The 19,347-nt window shown below is 49.0% G+C and overlaps 1 protein-coding gene across 11 annotated transcripts in view; it reads left to right on the top strand.

The window, feature by feature from the left end:
• The window catches only part of MSI2 (musashi RNA binding protein 2), a 348,681-nt gene that overhangs the window by 115,151 nt on the left and 214,183 nt on the right, over window positions 1-19,347 (top strand). For all 11 annotated transcript variants that reach the window (XR_009449177.1, XR_009449178.1, XR_009449179.1 and 8 more), the window contains exon 6: window positions 6,165-6,257. Coding sequence is in view for 8 of the 11 variants with exons in the window: in XM_059669570.1 (XP_059525553.1) it covers window positions 6,165-6,257 (93 nt within the window). In the remaining 3 variants the exon portion in view is untranslated. The remainder of the gene's footprint in view (window positions 1-6,164; window positions 6,258-19,347) is intronic.

A 19,347-nucleotide genomic window follows, 5' to 3' on the forward strand; every position in this document is an offset into this window, starting at 1 on the left:
CACCCCCCTCCCTCTCCTCCAGCCCTAAACAACCCCTCATGTGCTTTCTGCCTCTCTAGAGTTCCCCGTTATGAACATTCTGTGAATGGAATCATATAATATATGGTCTTTTGTGACTGACTTCTTTCACTTAGCATAACGTTTTCAGGGTTCTGCCTTGTGGTACTGCATGTGTCAGTACTGCATTCCTTTTGTGGCTGAACAGTACTGCGCTGTGCAGATGCATCACATTTGCTGCCTCCACCCGTCCATTGATGAACATTTGGGTCGTTCCATTTTTTAGCCGTTATGAACAATGCTGCTGTGAAGATTGTGTGTAAAAGGTTTTGGGTAGACGCATGTTTCAGTTTCTCTTGGGTATACACTAAGAGCGGAATTGTTGGGTCATCTAGTAACCCTATGTTTAATCATCGGAGGAACTGCCAGACTGGCTTCCATGTGGACTGTCAGTGCACTGTCACCAAGAAAAGGGGAGGCCGAGGCCGTGGTGCCCTGGGGCATCTCCCTGGAGGTCTCTGTGTTAGTTTCCAAGGGCTGCTGTGACCCATGGCCACACACTGGGTGGTGGAAACAACAGAAGTGTGTTCTCCACAGTTCAGCAGTCTAGGAGCCTGTATGCAGGTGTTGGCAGAGCCTTCCGGAGGCTCTGAGGGCGACACCATCCCAAGCCTCTCTCCTGCCTTCTGGGAGCGGCTGGCAGTTCTTAGCATCCCTTGCTTTGTAGACACATCACTCCGGTTTCTGCATCCATCTTCACATGACCTTTTTGGTGTCCCCTTTCCTCTTCTCATAAGGACACCTGTCATTGGATTTAAGGCCCACCCTATATCCAGGGTGATTTCATCTCAAGGTATTTTACTTAATTACATCTGCAAAGAACCTATTTTCAGGTAAGATCACATTCTGAGGTTCCAGATGGACATGAATTTTGGTGGGGACTGTCGTCAGCTTGTTACAGTCTCTTTCCCACCTGTGATTCTGGAACCATTTGGAGAAGATCCCCATACCTGACCTGTATTCTGGTTTTGTATGTTAAGTGAGTGTTGCCACTGGATTCAGATGTGATGGTGGTAGGCGTGGTGGTGGTAGCTTAGTGGAAGGAGAGAAGGATGAGAGAGGAACTAGGAGAACTTAGGAACTTTGGAGGATAGGCCCCTTGGAAGAAACACCTTAAGGAGTGGAGCCTTGGAGTTAGGACTGCAGTGATGTCGGTCAGCCTGGATAGAACTTTGCCACATAAAGATGGGGTTTAATTCTCAAATGCAGAGTGACACAGGACAGCCACGTGCTCACCAAATTCAGAATCTGGGATGAAACCACATGATATTGGCCAACTTAACCCCTGTCACTCTGCCTTGGCTTTAACTATCACCTGAGTCATCCACCGGGACTTGACTTTTCCATCTGCATTATGGGATGGTGGACAGTCCAGTCTACCCAGCGCCAGAATTCTAGCATCTTTCCTGGGTTCTCTCACCTTGGGGTTCCCAGAGATGGGAGAGCACCGGTCAACGTGCCTGTGTTCCTGGGCAGTGAGCATGGCTCTTTTGTTGCAGGGGAATTTGAACTCTTTTCAGGAACATGATGATGGCAAGAGCTGACAATTTCTCCAGACCTCTCTCATACCCACTCAACGCTCCCCCAAGCTGTTTCCTGCCTTCCCATGCATTTGTCAGGATTAAGAAATATTTGCTGTTGTTTACTTGTGTGACAACTAATATTTTGGGGCTAGCGCTGTTGTTGGAGCTAAGTTTTCTCCTTCAGTCTCATTTTAAGTGTAATTTCTCTTTTCACCCCACACTCCGAATACACACACACCTGCTTTATCCTATTTTTATAAAAATACAACCATGGGCCCCTCTCGGAGGGACCATTTCAGATGGCCACACATTTTTAAAAAGGGAATGTATGAATTTGGAAAAAAAAAAAAAGCCAGCTCTCAGGTCAGAGGCAGGAAGGTGGCATGTTCTAGGCAACTCCAGTTAGCAGCTGGCGTCGGCCAGTTCTGTCATGTAAACAGCAATTTTCTGAACTGGAATGGTGCTGGGGTTTTCTTTGTGGAGCCAAGAGGTTTGTGGAGAGAGCAGTGCTGTTTAGTTAAATTATGGGTCTGGATGCAAGACTGCAGTGTTGAGTTGTGAGTCTGAACACTCGCCACTTCCCTATGTGTCTCACACACACACACACACACACACACACACACATACACGTGTGCATGCACACACGTTTGTGCACGTGCACGTGCACACACACGTTTGTGCACACACATGTGCGTGCGCACACACACACACCACTTCCCGGAGTGCTGCCTTACACCACAGGAGGGCATCTGTTGAGGGCAGGCTGTCCCCCAGAGGTGCAGGGCTCCTGGTGGGTATCTGGTGTCTTTAAGAGTGGGAAGCATTTGCACACTGAAGTGTTTTCTGCAACCCCTCCACCAAGAACTCCAAGCCAAGGAAATCTAAGATGAGTTTCCTAATGGGTTTTGGGCTGTGCTCTCTCTCTGGAACAGATGGGCAGCTCTTTCCATCCAGGTGCACCCCGGGGGCCACGCAGGCCGGCTGAGCAGGCCGGGTGTGCAGCGCCTGGCTTCCCCCACCTTGTGTGGTTAAGTGCCGCGTCGGTGTGAAGGCTGTGGGTTAGGGAACGGTTACCCGGCGGGCTCACACAGGAAGACGACACAGGTGGCTCTGTGTCTGCGTTGTGGGTGGAGAGGATTTTTTTTTATAATGCACAGACTAGAGTCAGGGAGCAGTGGGTAACTTGTCCTGCTCACTGTGTCCAAGGTCAGAAGAGGGTTAAAGTTCTGAGGGTACCAGATGGTTCCTAGGGCAAATAGAAGCTAAGACTCAAGTATTGGGATTAGAGTTACCCCCAAACACACACACACACACACACACACACACACACTCACAGAAAATTGGCTACTATTGATGAGAATTTGAGGACCTCCATTTTGTCCCCCGAGAACCTGGACACAACGTCCCCGCCCTGTCCCCTTCCTGCCCAGTCCTCCTTGGCGGCTGTGGAGATGCAGGGGGAATGGAGGGGAAATGTGTGATTCTAGAGTCCTTGCCTGCTTCCCGAGTCCCTCTCCAGGATGCAAACCCTCAAACAGTGCACAGTCCATTTAGCAGTGGTGCCACCAGGACTCCCCAAGCAAATCACCCCCCTTCCTCCCTGCGCGCCCCAGGTGGGAGAGGTCACACACAGAGCCCTGCTGCCCCCAGCCATGCTCCTCTCTCCTGCAGCCCAGGCATCGGTGAGCAGCTAACCGAGTGTTGCACATCTTCCCACTGGCCTTTTCACGTTCGGAAGGCTTTGATTAAACCAGTTTCCTTTTAGTGTTTGCTGCCGAGTGGGATCCATCACCGTAGCCGAGCTGGTTCCCGGAGAGGATGTTTTAGTAACTTGAATACTTTGCCCCATTGGCTGGGGCCTGGGATTTCTCATCTTTCTTTGAAAAAAAACAAGTGTTTTAAATATTTTTTTAGGACTGCGTAGATTTATAGCTGGGTGTCTGCCCCAGTGTTTAGGACTCCGAGTCTTGGCAAGTTTACGGCTGAGGCAGCAGTGGAGGCTGCAAAAGGGGACCTGTCCATTTAACCAGTTACTGGGGATGAGCATTCTGTTGATTCATGTTATTTGGAATGAAGACACCCTGACTGTTTAATTTTCTGGGTCCTTTGCACATTTGGAGTATAAATAAGGCCTGCTCTGTACCCACCTGCTCTAAACAATGTGTGGGTGAGACCATGAATGCCTCCCCAGAGTTTCTTTACGTCAAACACTCCACTTGCGCATGTTCTTAAATCACATTAGTGTTTCTTTTTAGATATTTAGTTACTTGGCTGGGGTTAAAAAAAAATGAATGAAAAATCTAAAATGAAACTATTGGGAGTCTTTACCCGTCTGACATCGTGTAGAGATGCATGAGGGTGTTTTGAAATGAGAGGGGGCAGTGAGGGTAAGTTTATCAAGTTTTCTGTATAAGGTGTCTTTCTGATGCACATTTATTCTGAGCTTTGAAGGATACATTTAGCAATTGAGTTAGAATCAGTTACAGTGACCATTTATTAGTATCTACCTGGTGCCCCACTGGGCACTTTGACATGTTATTTAATTTATTCCTAATAGGAACCTTGTGTGGTAGTCTAATTATTTTATCTCCATTTTATAGTGGATTAAATTCCGTATTATATTAAAATGTAAGGTCCAGCACCTAGCAATTAATATATCTGCTGAATGAATACATTAGGAAAGTTAGGTTAGTAACATCTGGCGGTTAGTGAGTGTAAGGAGAGATTTGAATCCGAAGGGGCCTGCTGGAGTTTCACCACAAAGGTGACCGTGTTCCAGCAGAGACTTGAGGGATGGATAAGACGGCGGGTGGACAGTAAGGGGCACCACTTAACAAGAGGTTCTTGGGGCTTGGTGGTGTGGGCACTGGGGGGATCTTCATAGACTGTCCTCACATGCCTGATCGCATCTTATGCCCCATTCATCTGAAGGAGATGAAGAACAGTAAATCACAGCTCTGCACACAAGTACAAACCACGGCCTGGCTCTCACAGCCGACAGGAAGTTGCTAGGGCAGTGTCCTCTGAAAATAGTGCAGGAAGTCCATTATTTTCCAAGGATGTTCCCGTTGGGCTCAGTCAGCAGGCTGTGGTGGCACACGTCCCCTCTGGGGGTCGCTAAGCTGAAGTGTGAGCTCCCCGATGCCTGGGAGCCGCCTCCGCCGTGGCCCAGGCGTGTAGGTTCGTGAGAGTTCAGAGTTAGGCAGGACCTGGAGCAGGACCTCACTGTGCAGAGGACAGAACCCAGACCTCAGGGGGAGTCCCGTCCAGGGTCACACCCAGACTGAGACCCGGAAGCAGGTGTCCAGTGCCTTTTTGTCAGGTATTTACAGCATACGACCTGGTGATTTGATACATGTAGACACTGTGACTGGACTCCTCCCGAGTTAAGACATTGTGCTTTTTATTACATGCAACCAAACTGGCGAGACCCTGTACCCACTGAGTCTTTAATTTTTTTATTTGACATTAGAAAGAAAACCCCACATAGCCTAAACTCAGGCTTCAGAATGAACTTTATTTTCTTTCTTCTTCCCGGCTCCTCCTTGTTAAGATTGTTGGTCTCTGCTGCTCTGAATAGTTTATGTCATTGTGCGTCCTTCTTCCTTTGCTTTGGAACTGGTGGGATTCTGAAATGTGGCCACACACATTCACTTTTGCTTCCACCAGACATTTCTGGGCTCCATGTGCCCGGCTGGACCTGTACGTGGCATTGCGGGGTGCCGGGAGCAATCAGGAGCCCACCTTCTGGGGGAGGAAGTGAGGAAGCCAGGGTTATCGATGCCCTCAGCACTAGGTAGAATGTGGTGAGTGCCGGGGGAGGCTGATGGTGCAGTGTTAGGGGAATTCAGAGGAGGAAGAACACTGCATGGGGCGACTGTATAGGAGTTTTGAATTCCGGAGAAGGTCATTGGATCCTGGAGGATGGCCACAACTTGCCATGGGAGCCTTAGGCGTGGAGAGGGACTTAGGTGGACAGAGGTGTGGAGACCTGGGGATGAGTTGGGCTTGACTCAGTGTGTAGGGTGAATCATGGGAAATCAAGAAAGGAAGGAGGACTGGGGACTGAGCTGGGAGGGTGGTTTTTGTGTGTGAGGCCAGTGTCTGTCTTGTTGGCCGACATATACCACCACCCAGAACAGCTGAGTGTGGACAGTCCACACACGTTTGAATCGCGTGTGATTTTCTTATTGGCAGGTTTTATGGGTACTTTCCAGGCAGCAGATTTTTGTGCACGTAGTTCTGTTTTGTTCATGTCTCTTAGGTTTAAATAGCTTTGACTCGCGACTTTTCTCTCTGTGCCAGTACGTCAGGATGAAGCTGTGCACTATGGCTAAGGGGTCCTGAGAGCCACTCTGGGCCTTTTGGAAATATGAGCCTCTGGGTTGCGACCTGGAGGCCCAAGATCTCCAGACGGACTGTCTCCAGCACCCCGGGACATCTGCGGGGCCCACTCTTGCACCTTGGACCTGTCTAAAATTGCCTTCCTAGAGAAATGTGGAAAGTGGGTTGTTTCAACGTCTTGGCGAGCATTGCTTCAGATAACCTGGTTAACCCATGTCTGCCTCTTGTTATTTCTTGCAGATGGTAACAAGAACGAAGAAAATATTCGTAGGCGGGTTATCTGCGAACACGGTGGTGGAAGATGTAAAGCAATATTTCGAGCAGTTTGGCAAGGTAGGCAGTGTGTCGGGGTGCCCAGATGCGCTTGATCAGTCCTTAGAGGTGGCTGCCGTGGCCCCTGCCTTTGCCACAGCTGTGTCCTTCAAAAGCCGTGCCCTTGAACTTGGCCGTCAAGATTGAAGTGAAATTCGGCAGGAGCTGAGATGGAAGAGCCCAGCCTGCGGTTGGCACAGTGCCCACGTGCCTGCAGGAGCAGACAGAGTGGCCTTTGAGCACGGTGGTGCTGGCATTTGCTGGCCACTTGGGGCCGGGGCTGGGAGCTGGCGGCGGCAGAAGCTGGGAGGGATGCGGGCCTGAGTCACAGGGCAGGGGCTCCCACAGAAGCTGCTGGAAGCCTGTGAGGCGGCTGGCTTCCTCTGTGCCTTTCTGAATCACGGGTGGAGAGAGGAGGCCCCCTGGGGCCCTTTGCAGCTAAACCCTTCCCTGTCAAGTGCCCAAGGAAACCGGGAAGGATGCTGGGCCTGTACCTGTCAGAATGTCTGGGAGGCAGCAGCAGAGTTACCCCCCGGGCTGTGCTGCTGGAACCGGCTGAGAGCAACACGGAATGCCGCAGATCAGTCAGAAAAAGGAGTGTGAGAGTGCATGTGTGTGCCAGACAGACAGACAGGATGCGGAACCTGGTGCTGTGTTTATGTGATTCGGTCTCTTTCTAGTCGGTGGGGGAGCCGGTGCCTGGGAGAGTGGGCTCTTCCCAAGGATGCCATGCTGCCTCAGACGGCCGTCTGCCTCAGGGCCCCAGCAGGGCAGCTTGTGGGGGACCGACCCCTTTGGCCCCTATGTCCCAGGAGACTGGCAGGCCAAGTGTCTGAGCTTTCTGCTTCCTGTATCTGTGCGTAGTTGTAGGCATTATCCTGGGAGCCAGGTGTGAGATGGTTCCTTCTGCACATGTCTGTGTCCCCCCCCCCCCCCGCCCCCCAGCCCCTGCTGAGAGGCTGACATTGCAGAGGGCCCCGTCCGTGAGACGGCCCTGTTCCTGTTCTAAGCTTCCTCACTTTCCCCACTGCACCCCTCCAATCGCTGTCACGCTTGTCTTGGGTGGCACAGAGGTACTGTGCCCACTGCCCCTACTGAAGGTTCTGTGCTTATTCATTTGCCCAAGGCGATGGGCAGGGATGATACTGTCCCCAGGTGTGTCCAGTCTGAGCTGCTGTCTGGCAAGAGTGTCCTGACCTCTATGTAGCCTCTAAATGGAGATTTTTTTTGTCTCTGGTATTAATCAATTTCTTCATGGATGGGAGAACATGCAACAAAGAGACCCAGCCTCCTCCAGCCCAGCCTTGCATTCAGAATGGCACTGAGCTGCCCTTCCAGGTCGGTCATGGATGACACCTTCCCCGCGGCACTGTCTGCAGTGCCGGTCGGGGGCTGGTTCACTCTGGCCGGTTCTGAAGAATAGCTGAGTGCGTGGGTGGGGGGTGATCCTGTGCATTATCATACTTCTCTTCCAGACGGACTGAGAGCACCAGGGGGGATGTGTTCATCGCCCAGCCCCACCCTGCCTAGGGAGAGAGCTTGGAAATAATTAAAGGAGACAAGTCCAGCTCGCGTAATGGAAGGCTCTGGAGTGTGAGCCTCTTTGCTACCATTCCGCCTTTCAGACAGGCCAGGGGTAGTGTTTGCAAACATGAGGTGGGATTGCTTTTCGAGCCATAACCTGCCTTGGAATCTCATGGGCCTGTTTGTGGTGTCAGGGAAGTTGATGCTTCCCAGATGGGCTGTTAGCATATTCCTGACAGGCTCCTGCTTGCACATCTCTGCACGTTCCCAGCTCTTGGTTTCTTTCTCTTCCTCTTTTCCTTTCTCTCTTTCTGTCTTCCTGTCGTTTTTTTCATTAACACTCACAGTTGTGACCCAGTATGCCAGCAGTGGGAGGCTCTGCAAGCTTTGGCTGGGCCCAGGAGGCAGTCTCACCGTCTTCGCTGGCCAGGCCCTCGCCCGGTCTGAAGCCGTTCAGTTAATTTTGTAGGAACATTTGTGGATTCCAGCAGGACGGGTAAACTTATCAAGTGTTTCATTAAATGATTAGGGAGGTGCCCGGCTGGCATGGCTTAGTGTTTGAGTGTTGACCTGTGAATCAGGAGGTCTCGGTTCGATTCCCGGTCAGGGCACATGCCTGGGTCGCAGGCTCCATCGCCAGTAGGAGGTGTGTAGAAGGCAGCCGATCAATGATTCTCTCTCATTATCGATGTAAACAACTCTCTCTCTCCCTCTCCCTTCATCTCTGAAATCAGTAACAATATATTTTAAATAAAAAGGCTAGAGCACTTTTGTTATCAAACCCATAACACTCTATGTGCTCATGTTTTAGTAGCTTGTTTCATACATTTGCTCTGTGTATCATCTGGGTCTGTCTTCAGAATAGCTCATTCTTCCTTTGTCTGGCGGCTGGTGTCACGTTGGTGTCCCCTTGGGTCGGCCCCTCACCTCTCAGGATCCTGGAATAATTCAGTTGAATCCAGATGATCAAAGGAGGGAGACTCTGCTGCGGGCCTTGGGGCAGAGTAAATCCAGCAGCTGGAAGGGAGGTGATGGGTGAGTTGGCAGACTGATCTACCCTTCAGTGGTTTGTATTCCGGATGAAGGAAGTAGGGGAGACACACACACACACTCACACACACACACATACTCTCTCTCTCTCTCTCTCTCTCTCTCTCTCTCTCTCTCACACACACACACACACTCTCTCTCTCTCACACACACACACACTCTCACACACACACACACACTCACACACACACACACACACTCTCTCACACACACACACACTCACACACACACACACTTACACACACTCACACACACACATTCTCTCTCTCACACACACACACACACTATACACACACAGTATACACACTCACACACATACGCACTCACACACACACTCACACACACAGTATACACACACATACACACACACTCTCACACACACACACAGTATACGTATACACACACACACACGAAGTATACACACGCATGTTCCTGACTCTGTAAAGTTGTTTGGGGCTCTTTTCAGTTGGTTTATTGCAAATTAGGGAGTGTAACTTTATTATGTAGTGAGTTCATACTAAGTGGTGGATACTGGGTCAAGCCATTGACTTATTTTACATCATTTACTTTTTCTCCGGGAGGCTGGTGGGGGTGCTGCCCAATTTGTAGATTATTAAGTCTTTGACTCAAGGTCACAGCCCCCTGAAAGATAGAGTGGGATGCAGACTCCCCCTCCAGGCTTGTCTGATAGCAGAACCTGAACTCTGGGCCCCATTCTCTGCTGATAGAGCCATAGGATGTAGGGAAGGGAGACGCAGAGCACAGGGAAAGCGTGTGCCCCGGGCAGTGCTGGGCACCTGCACGTGCATTGCCTCATTCCATCTGCTCAGTGGGTTTTGGTATCATCAGCCCATTTGCAGAAGGTGGACAGCAAGGGTCAGAGAGGTTAAGTCACAGCCAGATCACCCAGGTAAGGCAGTATAACAGCCAGAACTCACACCCTCCCTCCTCTTCCTCCGAGTCTAGAACTTTCCATCCTTCTCCAGGTTCCATTCAGGGTTTGCTGTTCTCTTTTTAAGTTTCCCTCGCTGTCATTCCTCTCTCCTCTCCCGCATCCCTTCTTGCCCAAGGTGGCAGCTGCTTCAGCTGCTTATTTCAGGTGGCAATCAAGATGGCTAAGACTGCTACCGTGGGGCTGAGCTAAGGGAGTTTAAATATGTCATTACTGTAAGTGGAGTGGGTGTGGAATGACACACCGAGAGCTTTAAATAACTCAAATTGGAGGCCTGTAAACCCTTTTGTGCTTTTCTCCTACCTTTCTCCCAGACGATCTACCCCCAGCCCCACCCCAGATTAGGGATGTTGTTACTTGTTTATATTTAAGATGAGATCATGAAGTGTGGCCATTGGCCTAAGGTCTCGGCTAACTTGGATGGCCACCCCCACCTTCTGGGTGGCTGTTCTGGTGTTGTCATTGGACAGAGGGGAGGTAGAAGTTATTCCGAGCCCTGGTGCTGGGTCTGACCCCACTGTGGTACCTGAACAAGCCGTTTCCTTCCTGGCCTCAGTTTCTCACTGAGGGAAGGGATTGTAAGAGTCATCACGGTCAGACAGTAAACATTTTATAGTCTCTGCCACAGCTACTCACTTCTGCTGTTGTGTGGAGAAACAGCCGTAGCAAAGAATTGGGTGTTGCTGTGTTTCAATAAAACTTTCCTTACAAATACAGGTGGTGGGCCGCATTTGGCCTGTGGGCCATCGTTTGCCAGCCCGTGGACTAGAGTATTCTTAAGACTGGTTTCAAGTTTGAAAATTCAATAAATTAGAAAGTGTTTGCACATACTTAGGTGGATAGGTAGATATCTAAAGACTGTATCCAAAACAAGGTATTATCAATAGAGTAATGAGCATGATATAAGCCAAACAGTCATCAGGGTGGCTGAGTTCATCCTGGGCTTCAGATGCGGGGACGCTGAGGATTCTCTGTTCGGAAACAGCTGCTGTTTAGCAATGGGAATGTTCATCCTCTGAGTAAGATCCAGCAGAACGTAGAGCGTTCCCACCTCCCTCTTACACGATAGATCTCAATTGACAAAGACCCAGAATTTGTGAAGTTCAGATTCTATTATGACGATTCCTTGAGTTGATGTTTCTGAATTAGAGGGATGTGTGCTTTGTGCTTAGTTTTAAAATGCCTTTTAAAATCTGATTTCCAAGGCTGTCGGTCAAGGTAGGTAGGACATCTGTCATGTAGATGACAAAACTGATGTTGAGAAAGGTCAGTAAGTTGTCCAGGATCACACAGCCCACTCCGTTTTGCACAATCTAGCCCTCACCTCTTTTTGCTGTTTATTAAACCTCACCTCCCATTTCACCCTAAGCAGCCCCATACTCAGAGGGAGCGGGTTCGGTTCATTTGTCAAGACTGTTGATAAATGGTAATTTATTTTACTACTTGAGGTTTCCTAGTGGACGTTATCTGTGCTCATGATTTGATACATACAGGAATGATGTATACAGACCACCCCCAAAAATGGCACGTCAGTGATGCTCTAGATGTGCACCCCAGGCCCTGCCGATCCATCGGGCTGCCTGCCCCTGCTCTCCCCACACCGCCATCCCGAATAACCCAGCTTGGTAATTAAAAAGCACTGGGATCAAAGAAAGTCCATGTGCATGGGTTTCCTCCTTCTCCCCTTCGGGCCCCTCCTTCAAGTACCAGCTTCTTAAATTCTCACTTATAGGATTTGGTAGATCAAAAAGAGGCCTTTAAACGTAATGAATTCTCGGCTGCGTCCCGGATGGAGCAGTCCTGCACCTTTCAGCGTTCACCTGGATGATAGGGCCTCTCGGTGCGCGCTCGCGAGGTGATTCGCACTTTATGTAACTCCGGTGAAAGCAAAGCGGCCGCATCTGGAGGCTCCCAATTATACTTCACATGGTGAGCTGTGTAATTAGTTTGGAAGACTTACGCTTAGTCATTGGTTTACCCTAATCGGCTTTGGCTTTCCCCACCAACAAAGTGAGCTTATTTTGCTAAGCTGAACCGACTCTGCACCCTTTGTTCCAGCCTTTTATTGTCTCATTCCTTTCATTCTGTTTTACTGCCAGAGTTCTGTTTCATTAGGCCTACAAGTCATTTCCAATTCAGTGGGCTGCTACAATCCGGCCTTTATCACTCGCTGCCCTGGTTCCCATGTCCCTTCTGGGCCAGTGCCCGAATTGGTGGTTTGACATGAGAGCTTTAACCCCTTCCTGGGCCAGCCCCGCATTGTGGTAGATGGGAAAATAAGGCCTTAAAGTGACCGGCTTGGGAAGTTACAGCCCTCTAGGTCTCATCAAAGGGGAGCCCGTGAAAACGAGGTGAAAAGGGTCCTTGGAGTCTTTTTGTTGGATTGGGGTTGTGTGGGGGCCGATAAAAGTTAACTTGAGTTACAGAGAATGGTGTGTGAAAGCTTTTGGGAAGAGAAAAATGGAAAACCAGAATGAATTGGCTTTTTCATACAGCGAGGCCTTATTTATTCCGCTTGTGTGTGACACCTGCTAGTTTCAGCTCAGGTTTTACGTGCAGGCCCGATGGTGGCGTCCACCCCGCTGCTCAGACATTCCTTTTGATACTGTATGCGTGAGGAGAGTAAGATCTAGAATAAAAATGTTAGAAAGGCTACAGAGTCGTGAGAAAATAAATAAGCAAGTTCCCCTGTCCCCGAGAGTGGACTGTGATCCCAGGTAACATCGTATTGCTTGCCAGTGTGTGCGGTGGATGAACGGAGCTCCGTGCGGCGCGCGCTTCTCTCCGGCCAGGCGGGAAAACAAGTCCCGTCTGCTCTTTGTGGGCACCCAAGCTCCCAGGAGGCGTTTGTCTTCTGAAGCGGTTTGTGCAGGTGGACTGACTGCGAGGCGGCCGGCGGCCCGGGCCTCGCCTGCCATCTGCGCGCCGTGGCTCTGGGAGCTTTGATGTTCCTCAGACCCTGAATTACGACTTAGAGTGGACCAGGAAGGCCCGTTGGCCTCTCCCCTTCCGGGCCGGCCGGGCTGAAGGCTACTTTTGTGTTTAAATTCTCTTCCTGTAATAGCCTGAACAAGGCCCACACTGTCCTCATGTTTTATTAATTCTCTGTCTGGTTTGTGTCAGTCTCTCCCTTCGGAAGTGTGTCATACGAGGAGGGGACTTTACTTGCCCTCTGACCCCTGGCAGAGTGGCTGCGTGTGAAGGTTGCAGTTAGCAAACAGGAGGATCCTGCTCCTCTGCCTGCTTCAGCCTCCCGGGCCTTGTGGGCCAGGTGGCAGCAAGCAGGCAGGCGGGTACCCACGGGGAGTATGATCCCGGGCTCTGCAGGTGACCCTCTTGCCAGAACTGTGTTCTCCTGGGGAACTTTCCCTCCATAGACCGACCTCTGCTGCAGCTGGTGGAGGGAGTGGCGTTGGAAATAGACTGAGCACTCCAACCTCACTTCTGAGTTCTCGTTCTCTCTCTCTCTCTCTCCGTCTCTCTCTCTCTCTCTCTCTCTCTCTCTCTCTCTCTCTCTCCCTCCCTCCCTCTCTTGCTCTCTCTCCCCCATAAAAAGGAGCTCCTGAAATAGATCAGTGGGTTTCTAGGAAAACTTCCCATTTCTCTTTTAGTGTATAAAATATAGCCAGCTGTTGTTAGGCAAATGCATCAGACATTATTATTTCTCTGTTAACTGTTTTTAAAAATACAAGTAGAAAAATAGGATGCCTTCTGGGGAGCAAGCTGGGAAAACTTGGAGATGATGGGAATCAGATGCCAGGGTCGTATCCGTAGTAGGTAGAGGAACAGGCCCCTGCTTTCTCTGGCCTTGCTATGTAACTGTGCTCCCAGCATGGCTTAGCATGATTTAATGTTTCTAGGAGGCCCTCAGGCAGGAAGCAGTTAAGAGGCAGGGCGGGGGGAGCCTAGAGGCCTGCAGCCCTCCACCAGCTCACCTTCCCAGAGCCCTCCTGGCAGCCTCTGAGGACATCACTTACAATGGAGTTGTTTGCATGAGAAAGAGAGCCTTTCTTCCCCTGGATGAACTTCAGTGGGAACTGCAAGTGTCTGAGAAATCAGGGCTCAGGCTTGCACCAGTGGGTGCAAGGAGTGGTTCTTAGGGAAGAGAAAGCGCGGTTCATTGAGATTTGGCATAGAAATCGAATTCCATTGTTTTGTGGAGTGAACATTGATATGGAGATTCCTGCCCGTCCCCTCACCCCTTCAGTCGGACACCCCATTACATGGGTCGTGAATGCTTTTCTTTTTTCTTCTTCTTTTTTTTCTTTCCTTCTTTTGTCCACTGAGAATTAGTCTTCTGTTGAATGGCCAGATTTGTCAAGTTACCACCCTCTAAATTTTTACAGCTCTGTGTGTTCAGACTCGATATTTGTGAATTAGCTGAAAGTGGGCCGCCAGTCGATCCTCTATTTGCATTCGAAGCCATCAGAGTGAGAGCCCCAGAAAAATGTTAATATGCAGGAAGAGGCAGAAGGGTTGAGTTTCTGCCTGTTGCTAACCTCACCACTGCCTTTAAAACCAATCATGAGGCACACGGCTGATATTTAATAGCTTTTAGCTGATTATTTTTCTTCTCCTCCTCTTTCTTTTCTCTCCAAGCTGACCTGGGTGTACTTGAGCGGAAATGAAGTCATCCACATGCTGAATTAGAATAATCACAGGCCTCCAAGAATGAAATGGAAGCAGAGATTAAATGGTAGAGGGGAAAGCTGGCATTAATAAGCACCAGAAAAACTTTGCATAAAATAAATAGGAGATTTGATAGATTGAATTTGTATATGCATTTTTCTTCACGTTGTTTTGTCTTCCTAGCATCCAGTTACTGGCAAAGTGGGATTTGATTCACGTCAAGTCCACATACCTTCTGCAGCCTGGGTGATGGCCCTTTCTTTCTCGTGGGACATTTGTGTGACCAGGATGTTTCCAGGAGAGAAGAATCTGGGTGGAGGGGCTGTTACTGTGAAAGGTTGATTATTACTTGTTGCAAGTGCTGAGGAAAGTGGTGGTGGGGGTGGGGGGGTGGAGGAGAGGCACCTAGAAGACGGCACACAGCAGGGAAGCAATAGATGTAGACAGATTCCTGATTCTAGAGAATAAGTCTGGGCAGGAAGAAGGTTGGGTGACCCCCTGTCCTGATTTTCTTAGGACTAACTGGGTTTCCAGGAACTCTGATTCGCAAACCACTCTAAATAAGAAGGAGGTGGGAAAAGTCAAGACACTTGTACTGAAATCTGTAAATGGGTGACACCTTCCTTGACCAAAGGATTTAAATCTCCCTTCCTGTGTGTTGTAGAGATCACTTACTTCCTACCTGTTTACAGTCTGTCCTGCTTATTTAACAGCCACTGGGAGCAGGAGCCAGTAAGGAGCACACACACCACAGGGGCCAGGAAGGAGCAAGTGGCCAGGGGGAGGCAAGACTGACAGACAGACAGAGAGACAGACCCCCATCCCGGGGCAAGGGGCTGCTCATCATTGACGTGGAGTGTAGGACCACTTTGGGCTCCTCCTTGGGGATTATTTTGACATCTCTTGAAAATAAAAATTTCTGAGCCATGTATGGAAATGTGAGCTTCTTGTAGTCAAAGAGCAAAATAAGGATTTAATTAGATTAAAAGCCCAGCGGAGTGCTTTGTTTACAGGAAGTTGTTTTTAGGTGGTCTGTCGAGGAAGATGTAATTTATGGAATGGGATTAGTTGTAAATTAGAGACTTTTGGTTGTTGAGGTCACTCGGGGTCTTTTATAATTGGTGGCAGAGGTAAATAAATATTTTCAGACTTGCTTATTGTTTGAGTGTTAGTGCTTGGGGAAGAAAAAACAGCTTAAAGTGCTTTTCACTTAAAGAAATAGAAGAGCATGGAATGATGGTCAGAGGCATCTTCCTGACCTGTTCCTGAGCTTGCTTAAGAGGATGGCATAAGGGTTGGGCAAGCCCGGGGGAGACAGGTGCTGGAGCTTTCCAGGGCGCTTGCTGGTTCTCTGATGTGGAGACAAATATTTCTGGGTTTTGTCTTTTAAAAAGATCGCCCCATTTTCTTTATTGATGGATGTGTTTGGCCCAAAGGATTTCTCGATGTCACGACTCGCCATTCCAAGTAAGTTGGCATCTGTGTTCCGATTCAGAGATTCCTGTTTTCCCAGGCCTTTCATGGGTCTTGTCTTATAGCGCTCCCAACAGCCCTGTGACTTGGGAGGAGTGACCCCATTTTATTTGATTTTTTAAAAAATATATTTTTATTGATGTCAGAGAGGGAGATGGAGAGAGAAACATCAGTGATGAGAGAGAACCACTGATTGGCTACTGGGGACTGAGTCTGCAACCTGGGCATGTGCCCCAACCGGGAATCGAACCGTGATGTCCTGGTTTATAAGTCGACCCTCAACCACTGAGTCACACCAGCTGGGCAGGAGTGTCCCCATTTTAAAGTTAGGGAAGGAAGGCTGGGAGAGCAGAAGCGACTTGCTTGGCCAACTCAGCTGGGGAGCAGTGGGTGCAGGATGCAGGTCCTGCCCCCTGGTGAGAAGGCCTGGGTTTGCTGCTCCTCAGGTGTGTGGGGTGCTGTGCCCTGCAGTCTGCAGTGCCCCAGGGTTGATGGGACACATTTTCCAGGAAACTGACTCTGACTCTACAATTGTTTGTTTAAAACTTATTCTATTAAAACAAATATTATGACACAGAATACAAAATTTGTGAAATTGTTTTGAAAAGCCATGAGGCCTTGGAGACGCTTCAGGATAGCTGCTGGCTACAGTAGCCTCTCTCTCCCTGCATTCGGCTGTCCCAGATTTACATGAACATGAGGAGTTCTTGGGTAGAAACGTTGAGAATCACTACTGTTTTAGCATAGGCATTGGCATACTTTTTCTGTCAAGGGCCAGATAATGACTGCTTTCAGTTTTGTGGCCCAGATGGTCTCTCACAACCATTCAACTCTGGCAGGATGAGAACGAAATGTTGTGATTGTGTTCCAATAAAACTTTATTTACAAAAATCAGAAGGCTCCTGGTTTTGGCCCTCCGCCATCATTTGCTGGGCCCCTTGCTTAGCATACTGCCTGACAGTAAGGGCATGGAGTTTTTATACTCTGAGCTCGTCTCTTTATTAGCTCTGTAACCTTGGCAAGGCTATTGAACTTCTTTCTCCCTCAGTGTCTTTGTCTGCAGAACGGGGATGAGGATGGTACTCACCACATAGCATTTTCATGACTATGAAACGAACTATCGCATGTATACAGTTGGCCCTTGAAATAACATGGGTGTGAATCGGGCGGGTTCACTTATACGTCGATCTTTTTAAATGAATATACAGTTGGCTCTGTATATCCCCAGGTTCCATGTTCTCAGATTCAGCCAGCCATGGTCAAAAGTGGTATTTTCGATTCACGGTTGGGAATCCACGGAGGACCCACTGTAGGCATATTCTGTGCCATTTTACGGAAGGGTCTTGAGCATCCCCGGATTTGGGTCTCCGCTGGGGGTCTGGGAACTAATCTCCGTGGATACTGAGGGTTGATTGTAGTTAAGTTTTGGGGGAGTCAAAAGTTATACATAGATTTTTGGCTACAGGACTGGGGATGGTCAGTGCCCCTCACCTCTGCATTGTTCAAGGGTCAGTTAGTTCTTAGCATCCTGCTAGCAACAGAGTAAGCGCTTAATAAATATTGGAAACATTAGCTGCTGTTATTTTCATACTTAGACAGGTTTCAGCCTCTAGAGTTGCCCTTCCAGCCCTATCCAGCGGTAGTGTCTCTCTCTCTCTCTCTCTCTCTCTCTCTCTCTCTCTCGTTCCCTCTCTCTCGTTCCCTCTCTCCTCTCTCCTCTCTCCTCTCGTCTCTCTCTCTTTTCCCATCTGTCCTCTGAGTGGACTTACCACTCAGTTCTTCCACCCACCTTGGGGATAACACAAATTGAGAAGTCTTTTCTGGGTCCTCTCAGCTTTAAGTTGGAGATGCAGTTTTGTGTAGTTTCCGATGGCATGTACCTCAAGTTTAACCCATCCACCCTGACGCTTCCAGTTTGTGGAATTCACTTCAGGTTGCTCTGGCTTTGATGGAAAATGATGAACTGATGTATCCAAAAGAGAATTCTCTGGTTGGTCCCTGCTGATGAACTTTTTGAACTCATTTGAATAATTAAACATTTTGGGGGGGGGGGGAGGGAAGGGGAGGACTAAGGGATACTGTCTGGAAATTGTCCCAATGTCATTTAGCATTACCCTCTTGAGAGAGCTTTCCATATCCTCATTTAAGTTTCCTTTCCTTTTTCTTTACATATGATTCTAATAAGCATTGTTTTTCTGGTTTTTTAATTTATAGCAAATATTAGGGTGGTAGGAAGATGTTAATAAACTCAATGTAAAGCAGGAGGGAGGAAAACCTATAAAAACAAAAAGACTTTGATCCTAAAAAGCACCGCATGGCTGGGCCCATTTAGTGCAGGGAAGCAGCTGTCCCGCCTCCTCAGGTCCAGAAGGCATCTCGTCTGCGCCTCTCACATCCTTCATTGTTTATTGATCCGTTCACTAGATCTTGGTTGTCTTCCGAATGCTGGGCACTGAGGTAGCTAGGACCCAAGGCATATCAGCCAACAAAACAGACAAGATCCCTGCTTACTTGCTGCTTAGGTCTTAGCTAAGATGGAGTTGGGAAGACCAGCCAAGAGCAAACAAATACATAATAAAAATGAAGTAATTATAAATTGTCTCAAAGCAAACAAACCAGAAGCTGAGAGAATCCATATGGGAGTACGAATGACGGAGTTGTGGTTTATCAAGAAAAAAGTCAAATACACGTAACCTCTTTGCCCCGGGAAGACGTATATTCCACCAAGGGCCTGCTTACTCACTGTGTGGCACCAGGACTGGCCCGGCATCTGGGCTGTAGTTGGCACTCAGTAAATAGTGGTGGAATGAATGGACCCTCTGTATCAGAGGGCAGGGCTGTGCCAGTCATTGGAGGAATTTCAAATGGTAAAATTATGATCTTTCTTTTTAAAAAAATGGGGCTTTAAGAGAATGTATTTTGTTATCTGGAGCATTTCCGTATGTGGAACCAACCCATCATTTCCCTGAAACCCAGGAGAAATGAGCTATTTCCATCCTGCAGGGAGAGCTTGCTGGACTAAGGGGCCTCTGGGCAGGGCGCAGCGGGTCCGCGGCCTTTGCTGGAGCAGGTACATTCCCAGGTGGGCCTTGGTGTAGGGGCAGACACAGCTGCTTCAGAGAAGGGACGATAGAGGAGGGTAAAAAATGGGTACACGCTTCTCCCGTGTCACCTTCTCCCCTGCTCTTGTTTGTCTGTGGTGTAGGGTCTGTGGTTTTCAGAAACCAGTGGGAACATGGACTCATTTTGACACAGATGCAGGGATCTTCCCAGGGTGGGGGCACTAGGCAGGGGCTGCCCCCTCCCCCCCACCCCCTTGCCATTTTGTGATCAGCCTGGCTGAGGAGTGAAAATGGATCCAACCACATTAAGCCAAAGCATAGGCAACTCTGATGTTGGGAAACCTGTGGGCGGAGAGAACTTGTTTGTGAGTACACCACCCCCCAACTAGAGAACAGAAGGATGTCATTGGCATCTATTGCC

Source organism: Myotis daubentonii, chromosome 16, assembly GCF_963259705.1.
Source record: "Myotis daubentonii chromosome 16, mMyoDau2.1, whole genome shotgun sequence".
NCBI lineage: Eukaryota > Metazoa > Chordata > Mammalia > Chiroptera > Vespertilionidae > Myotis > Myotis daubentonii.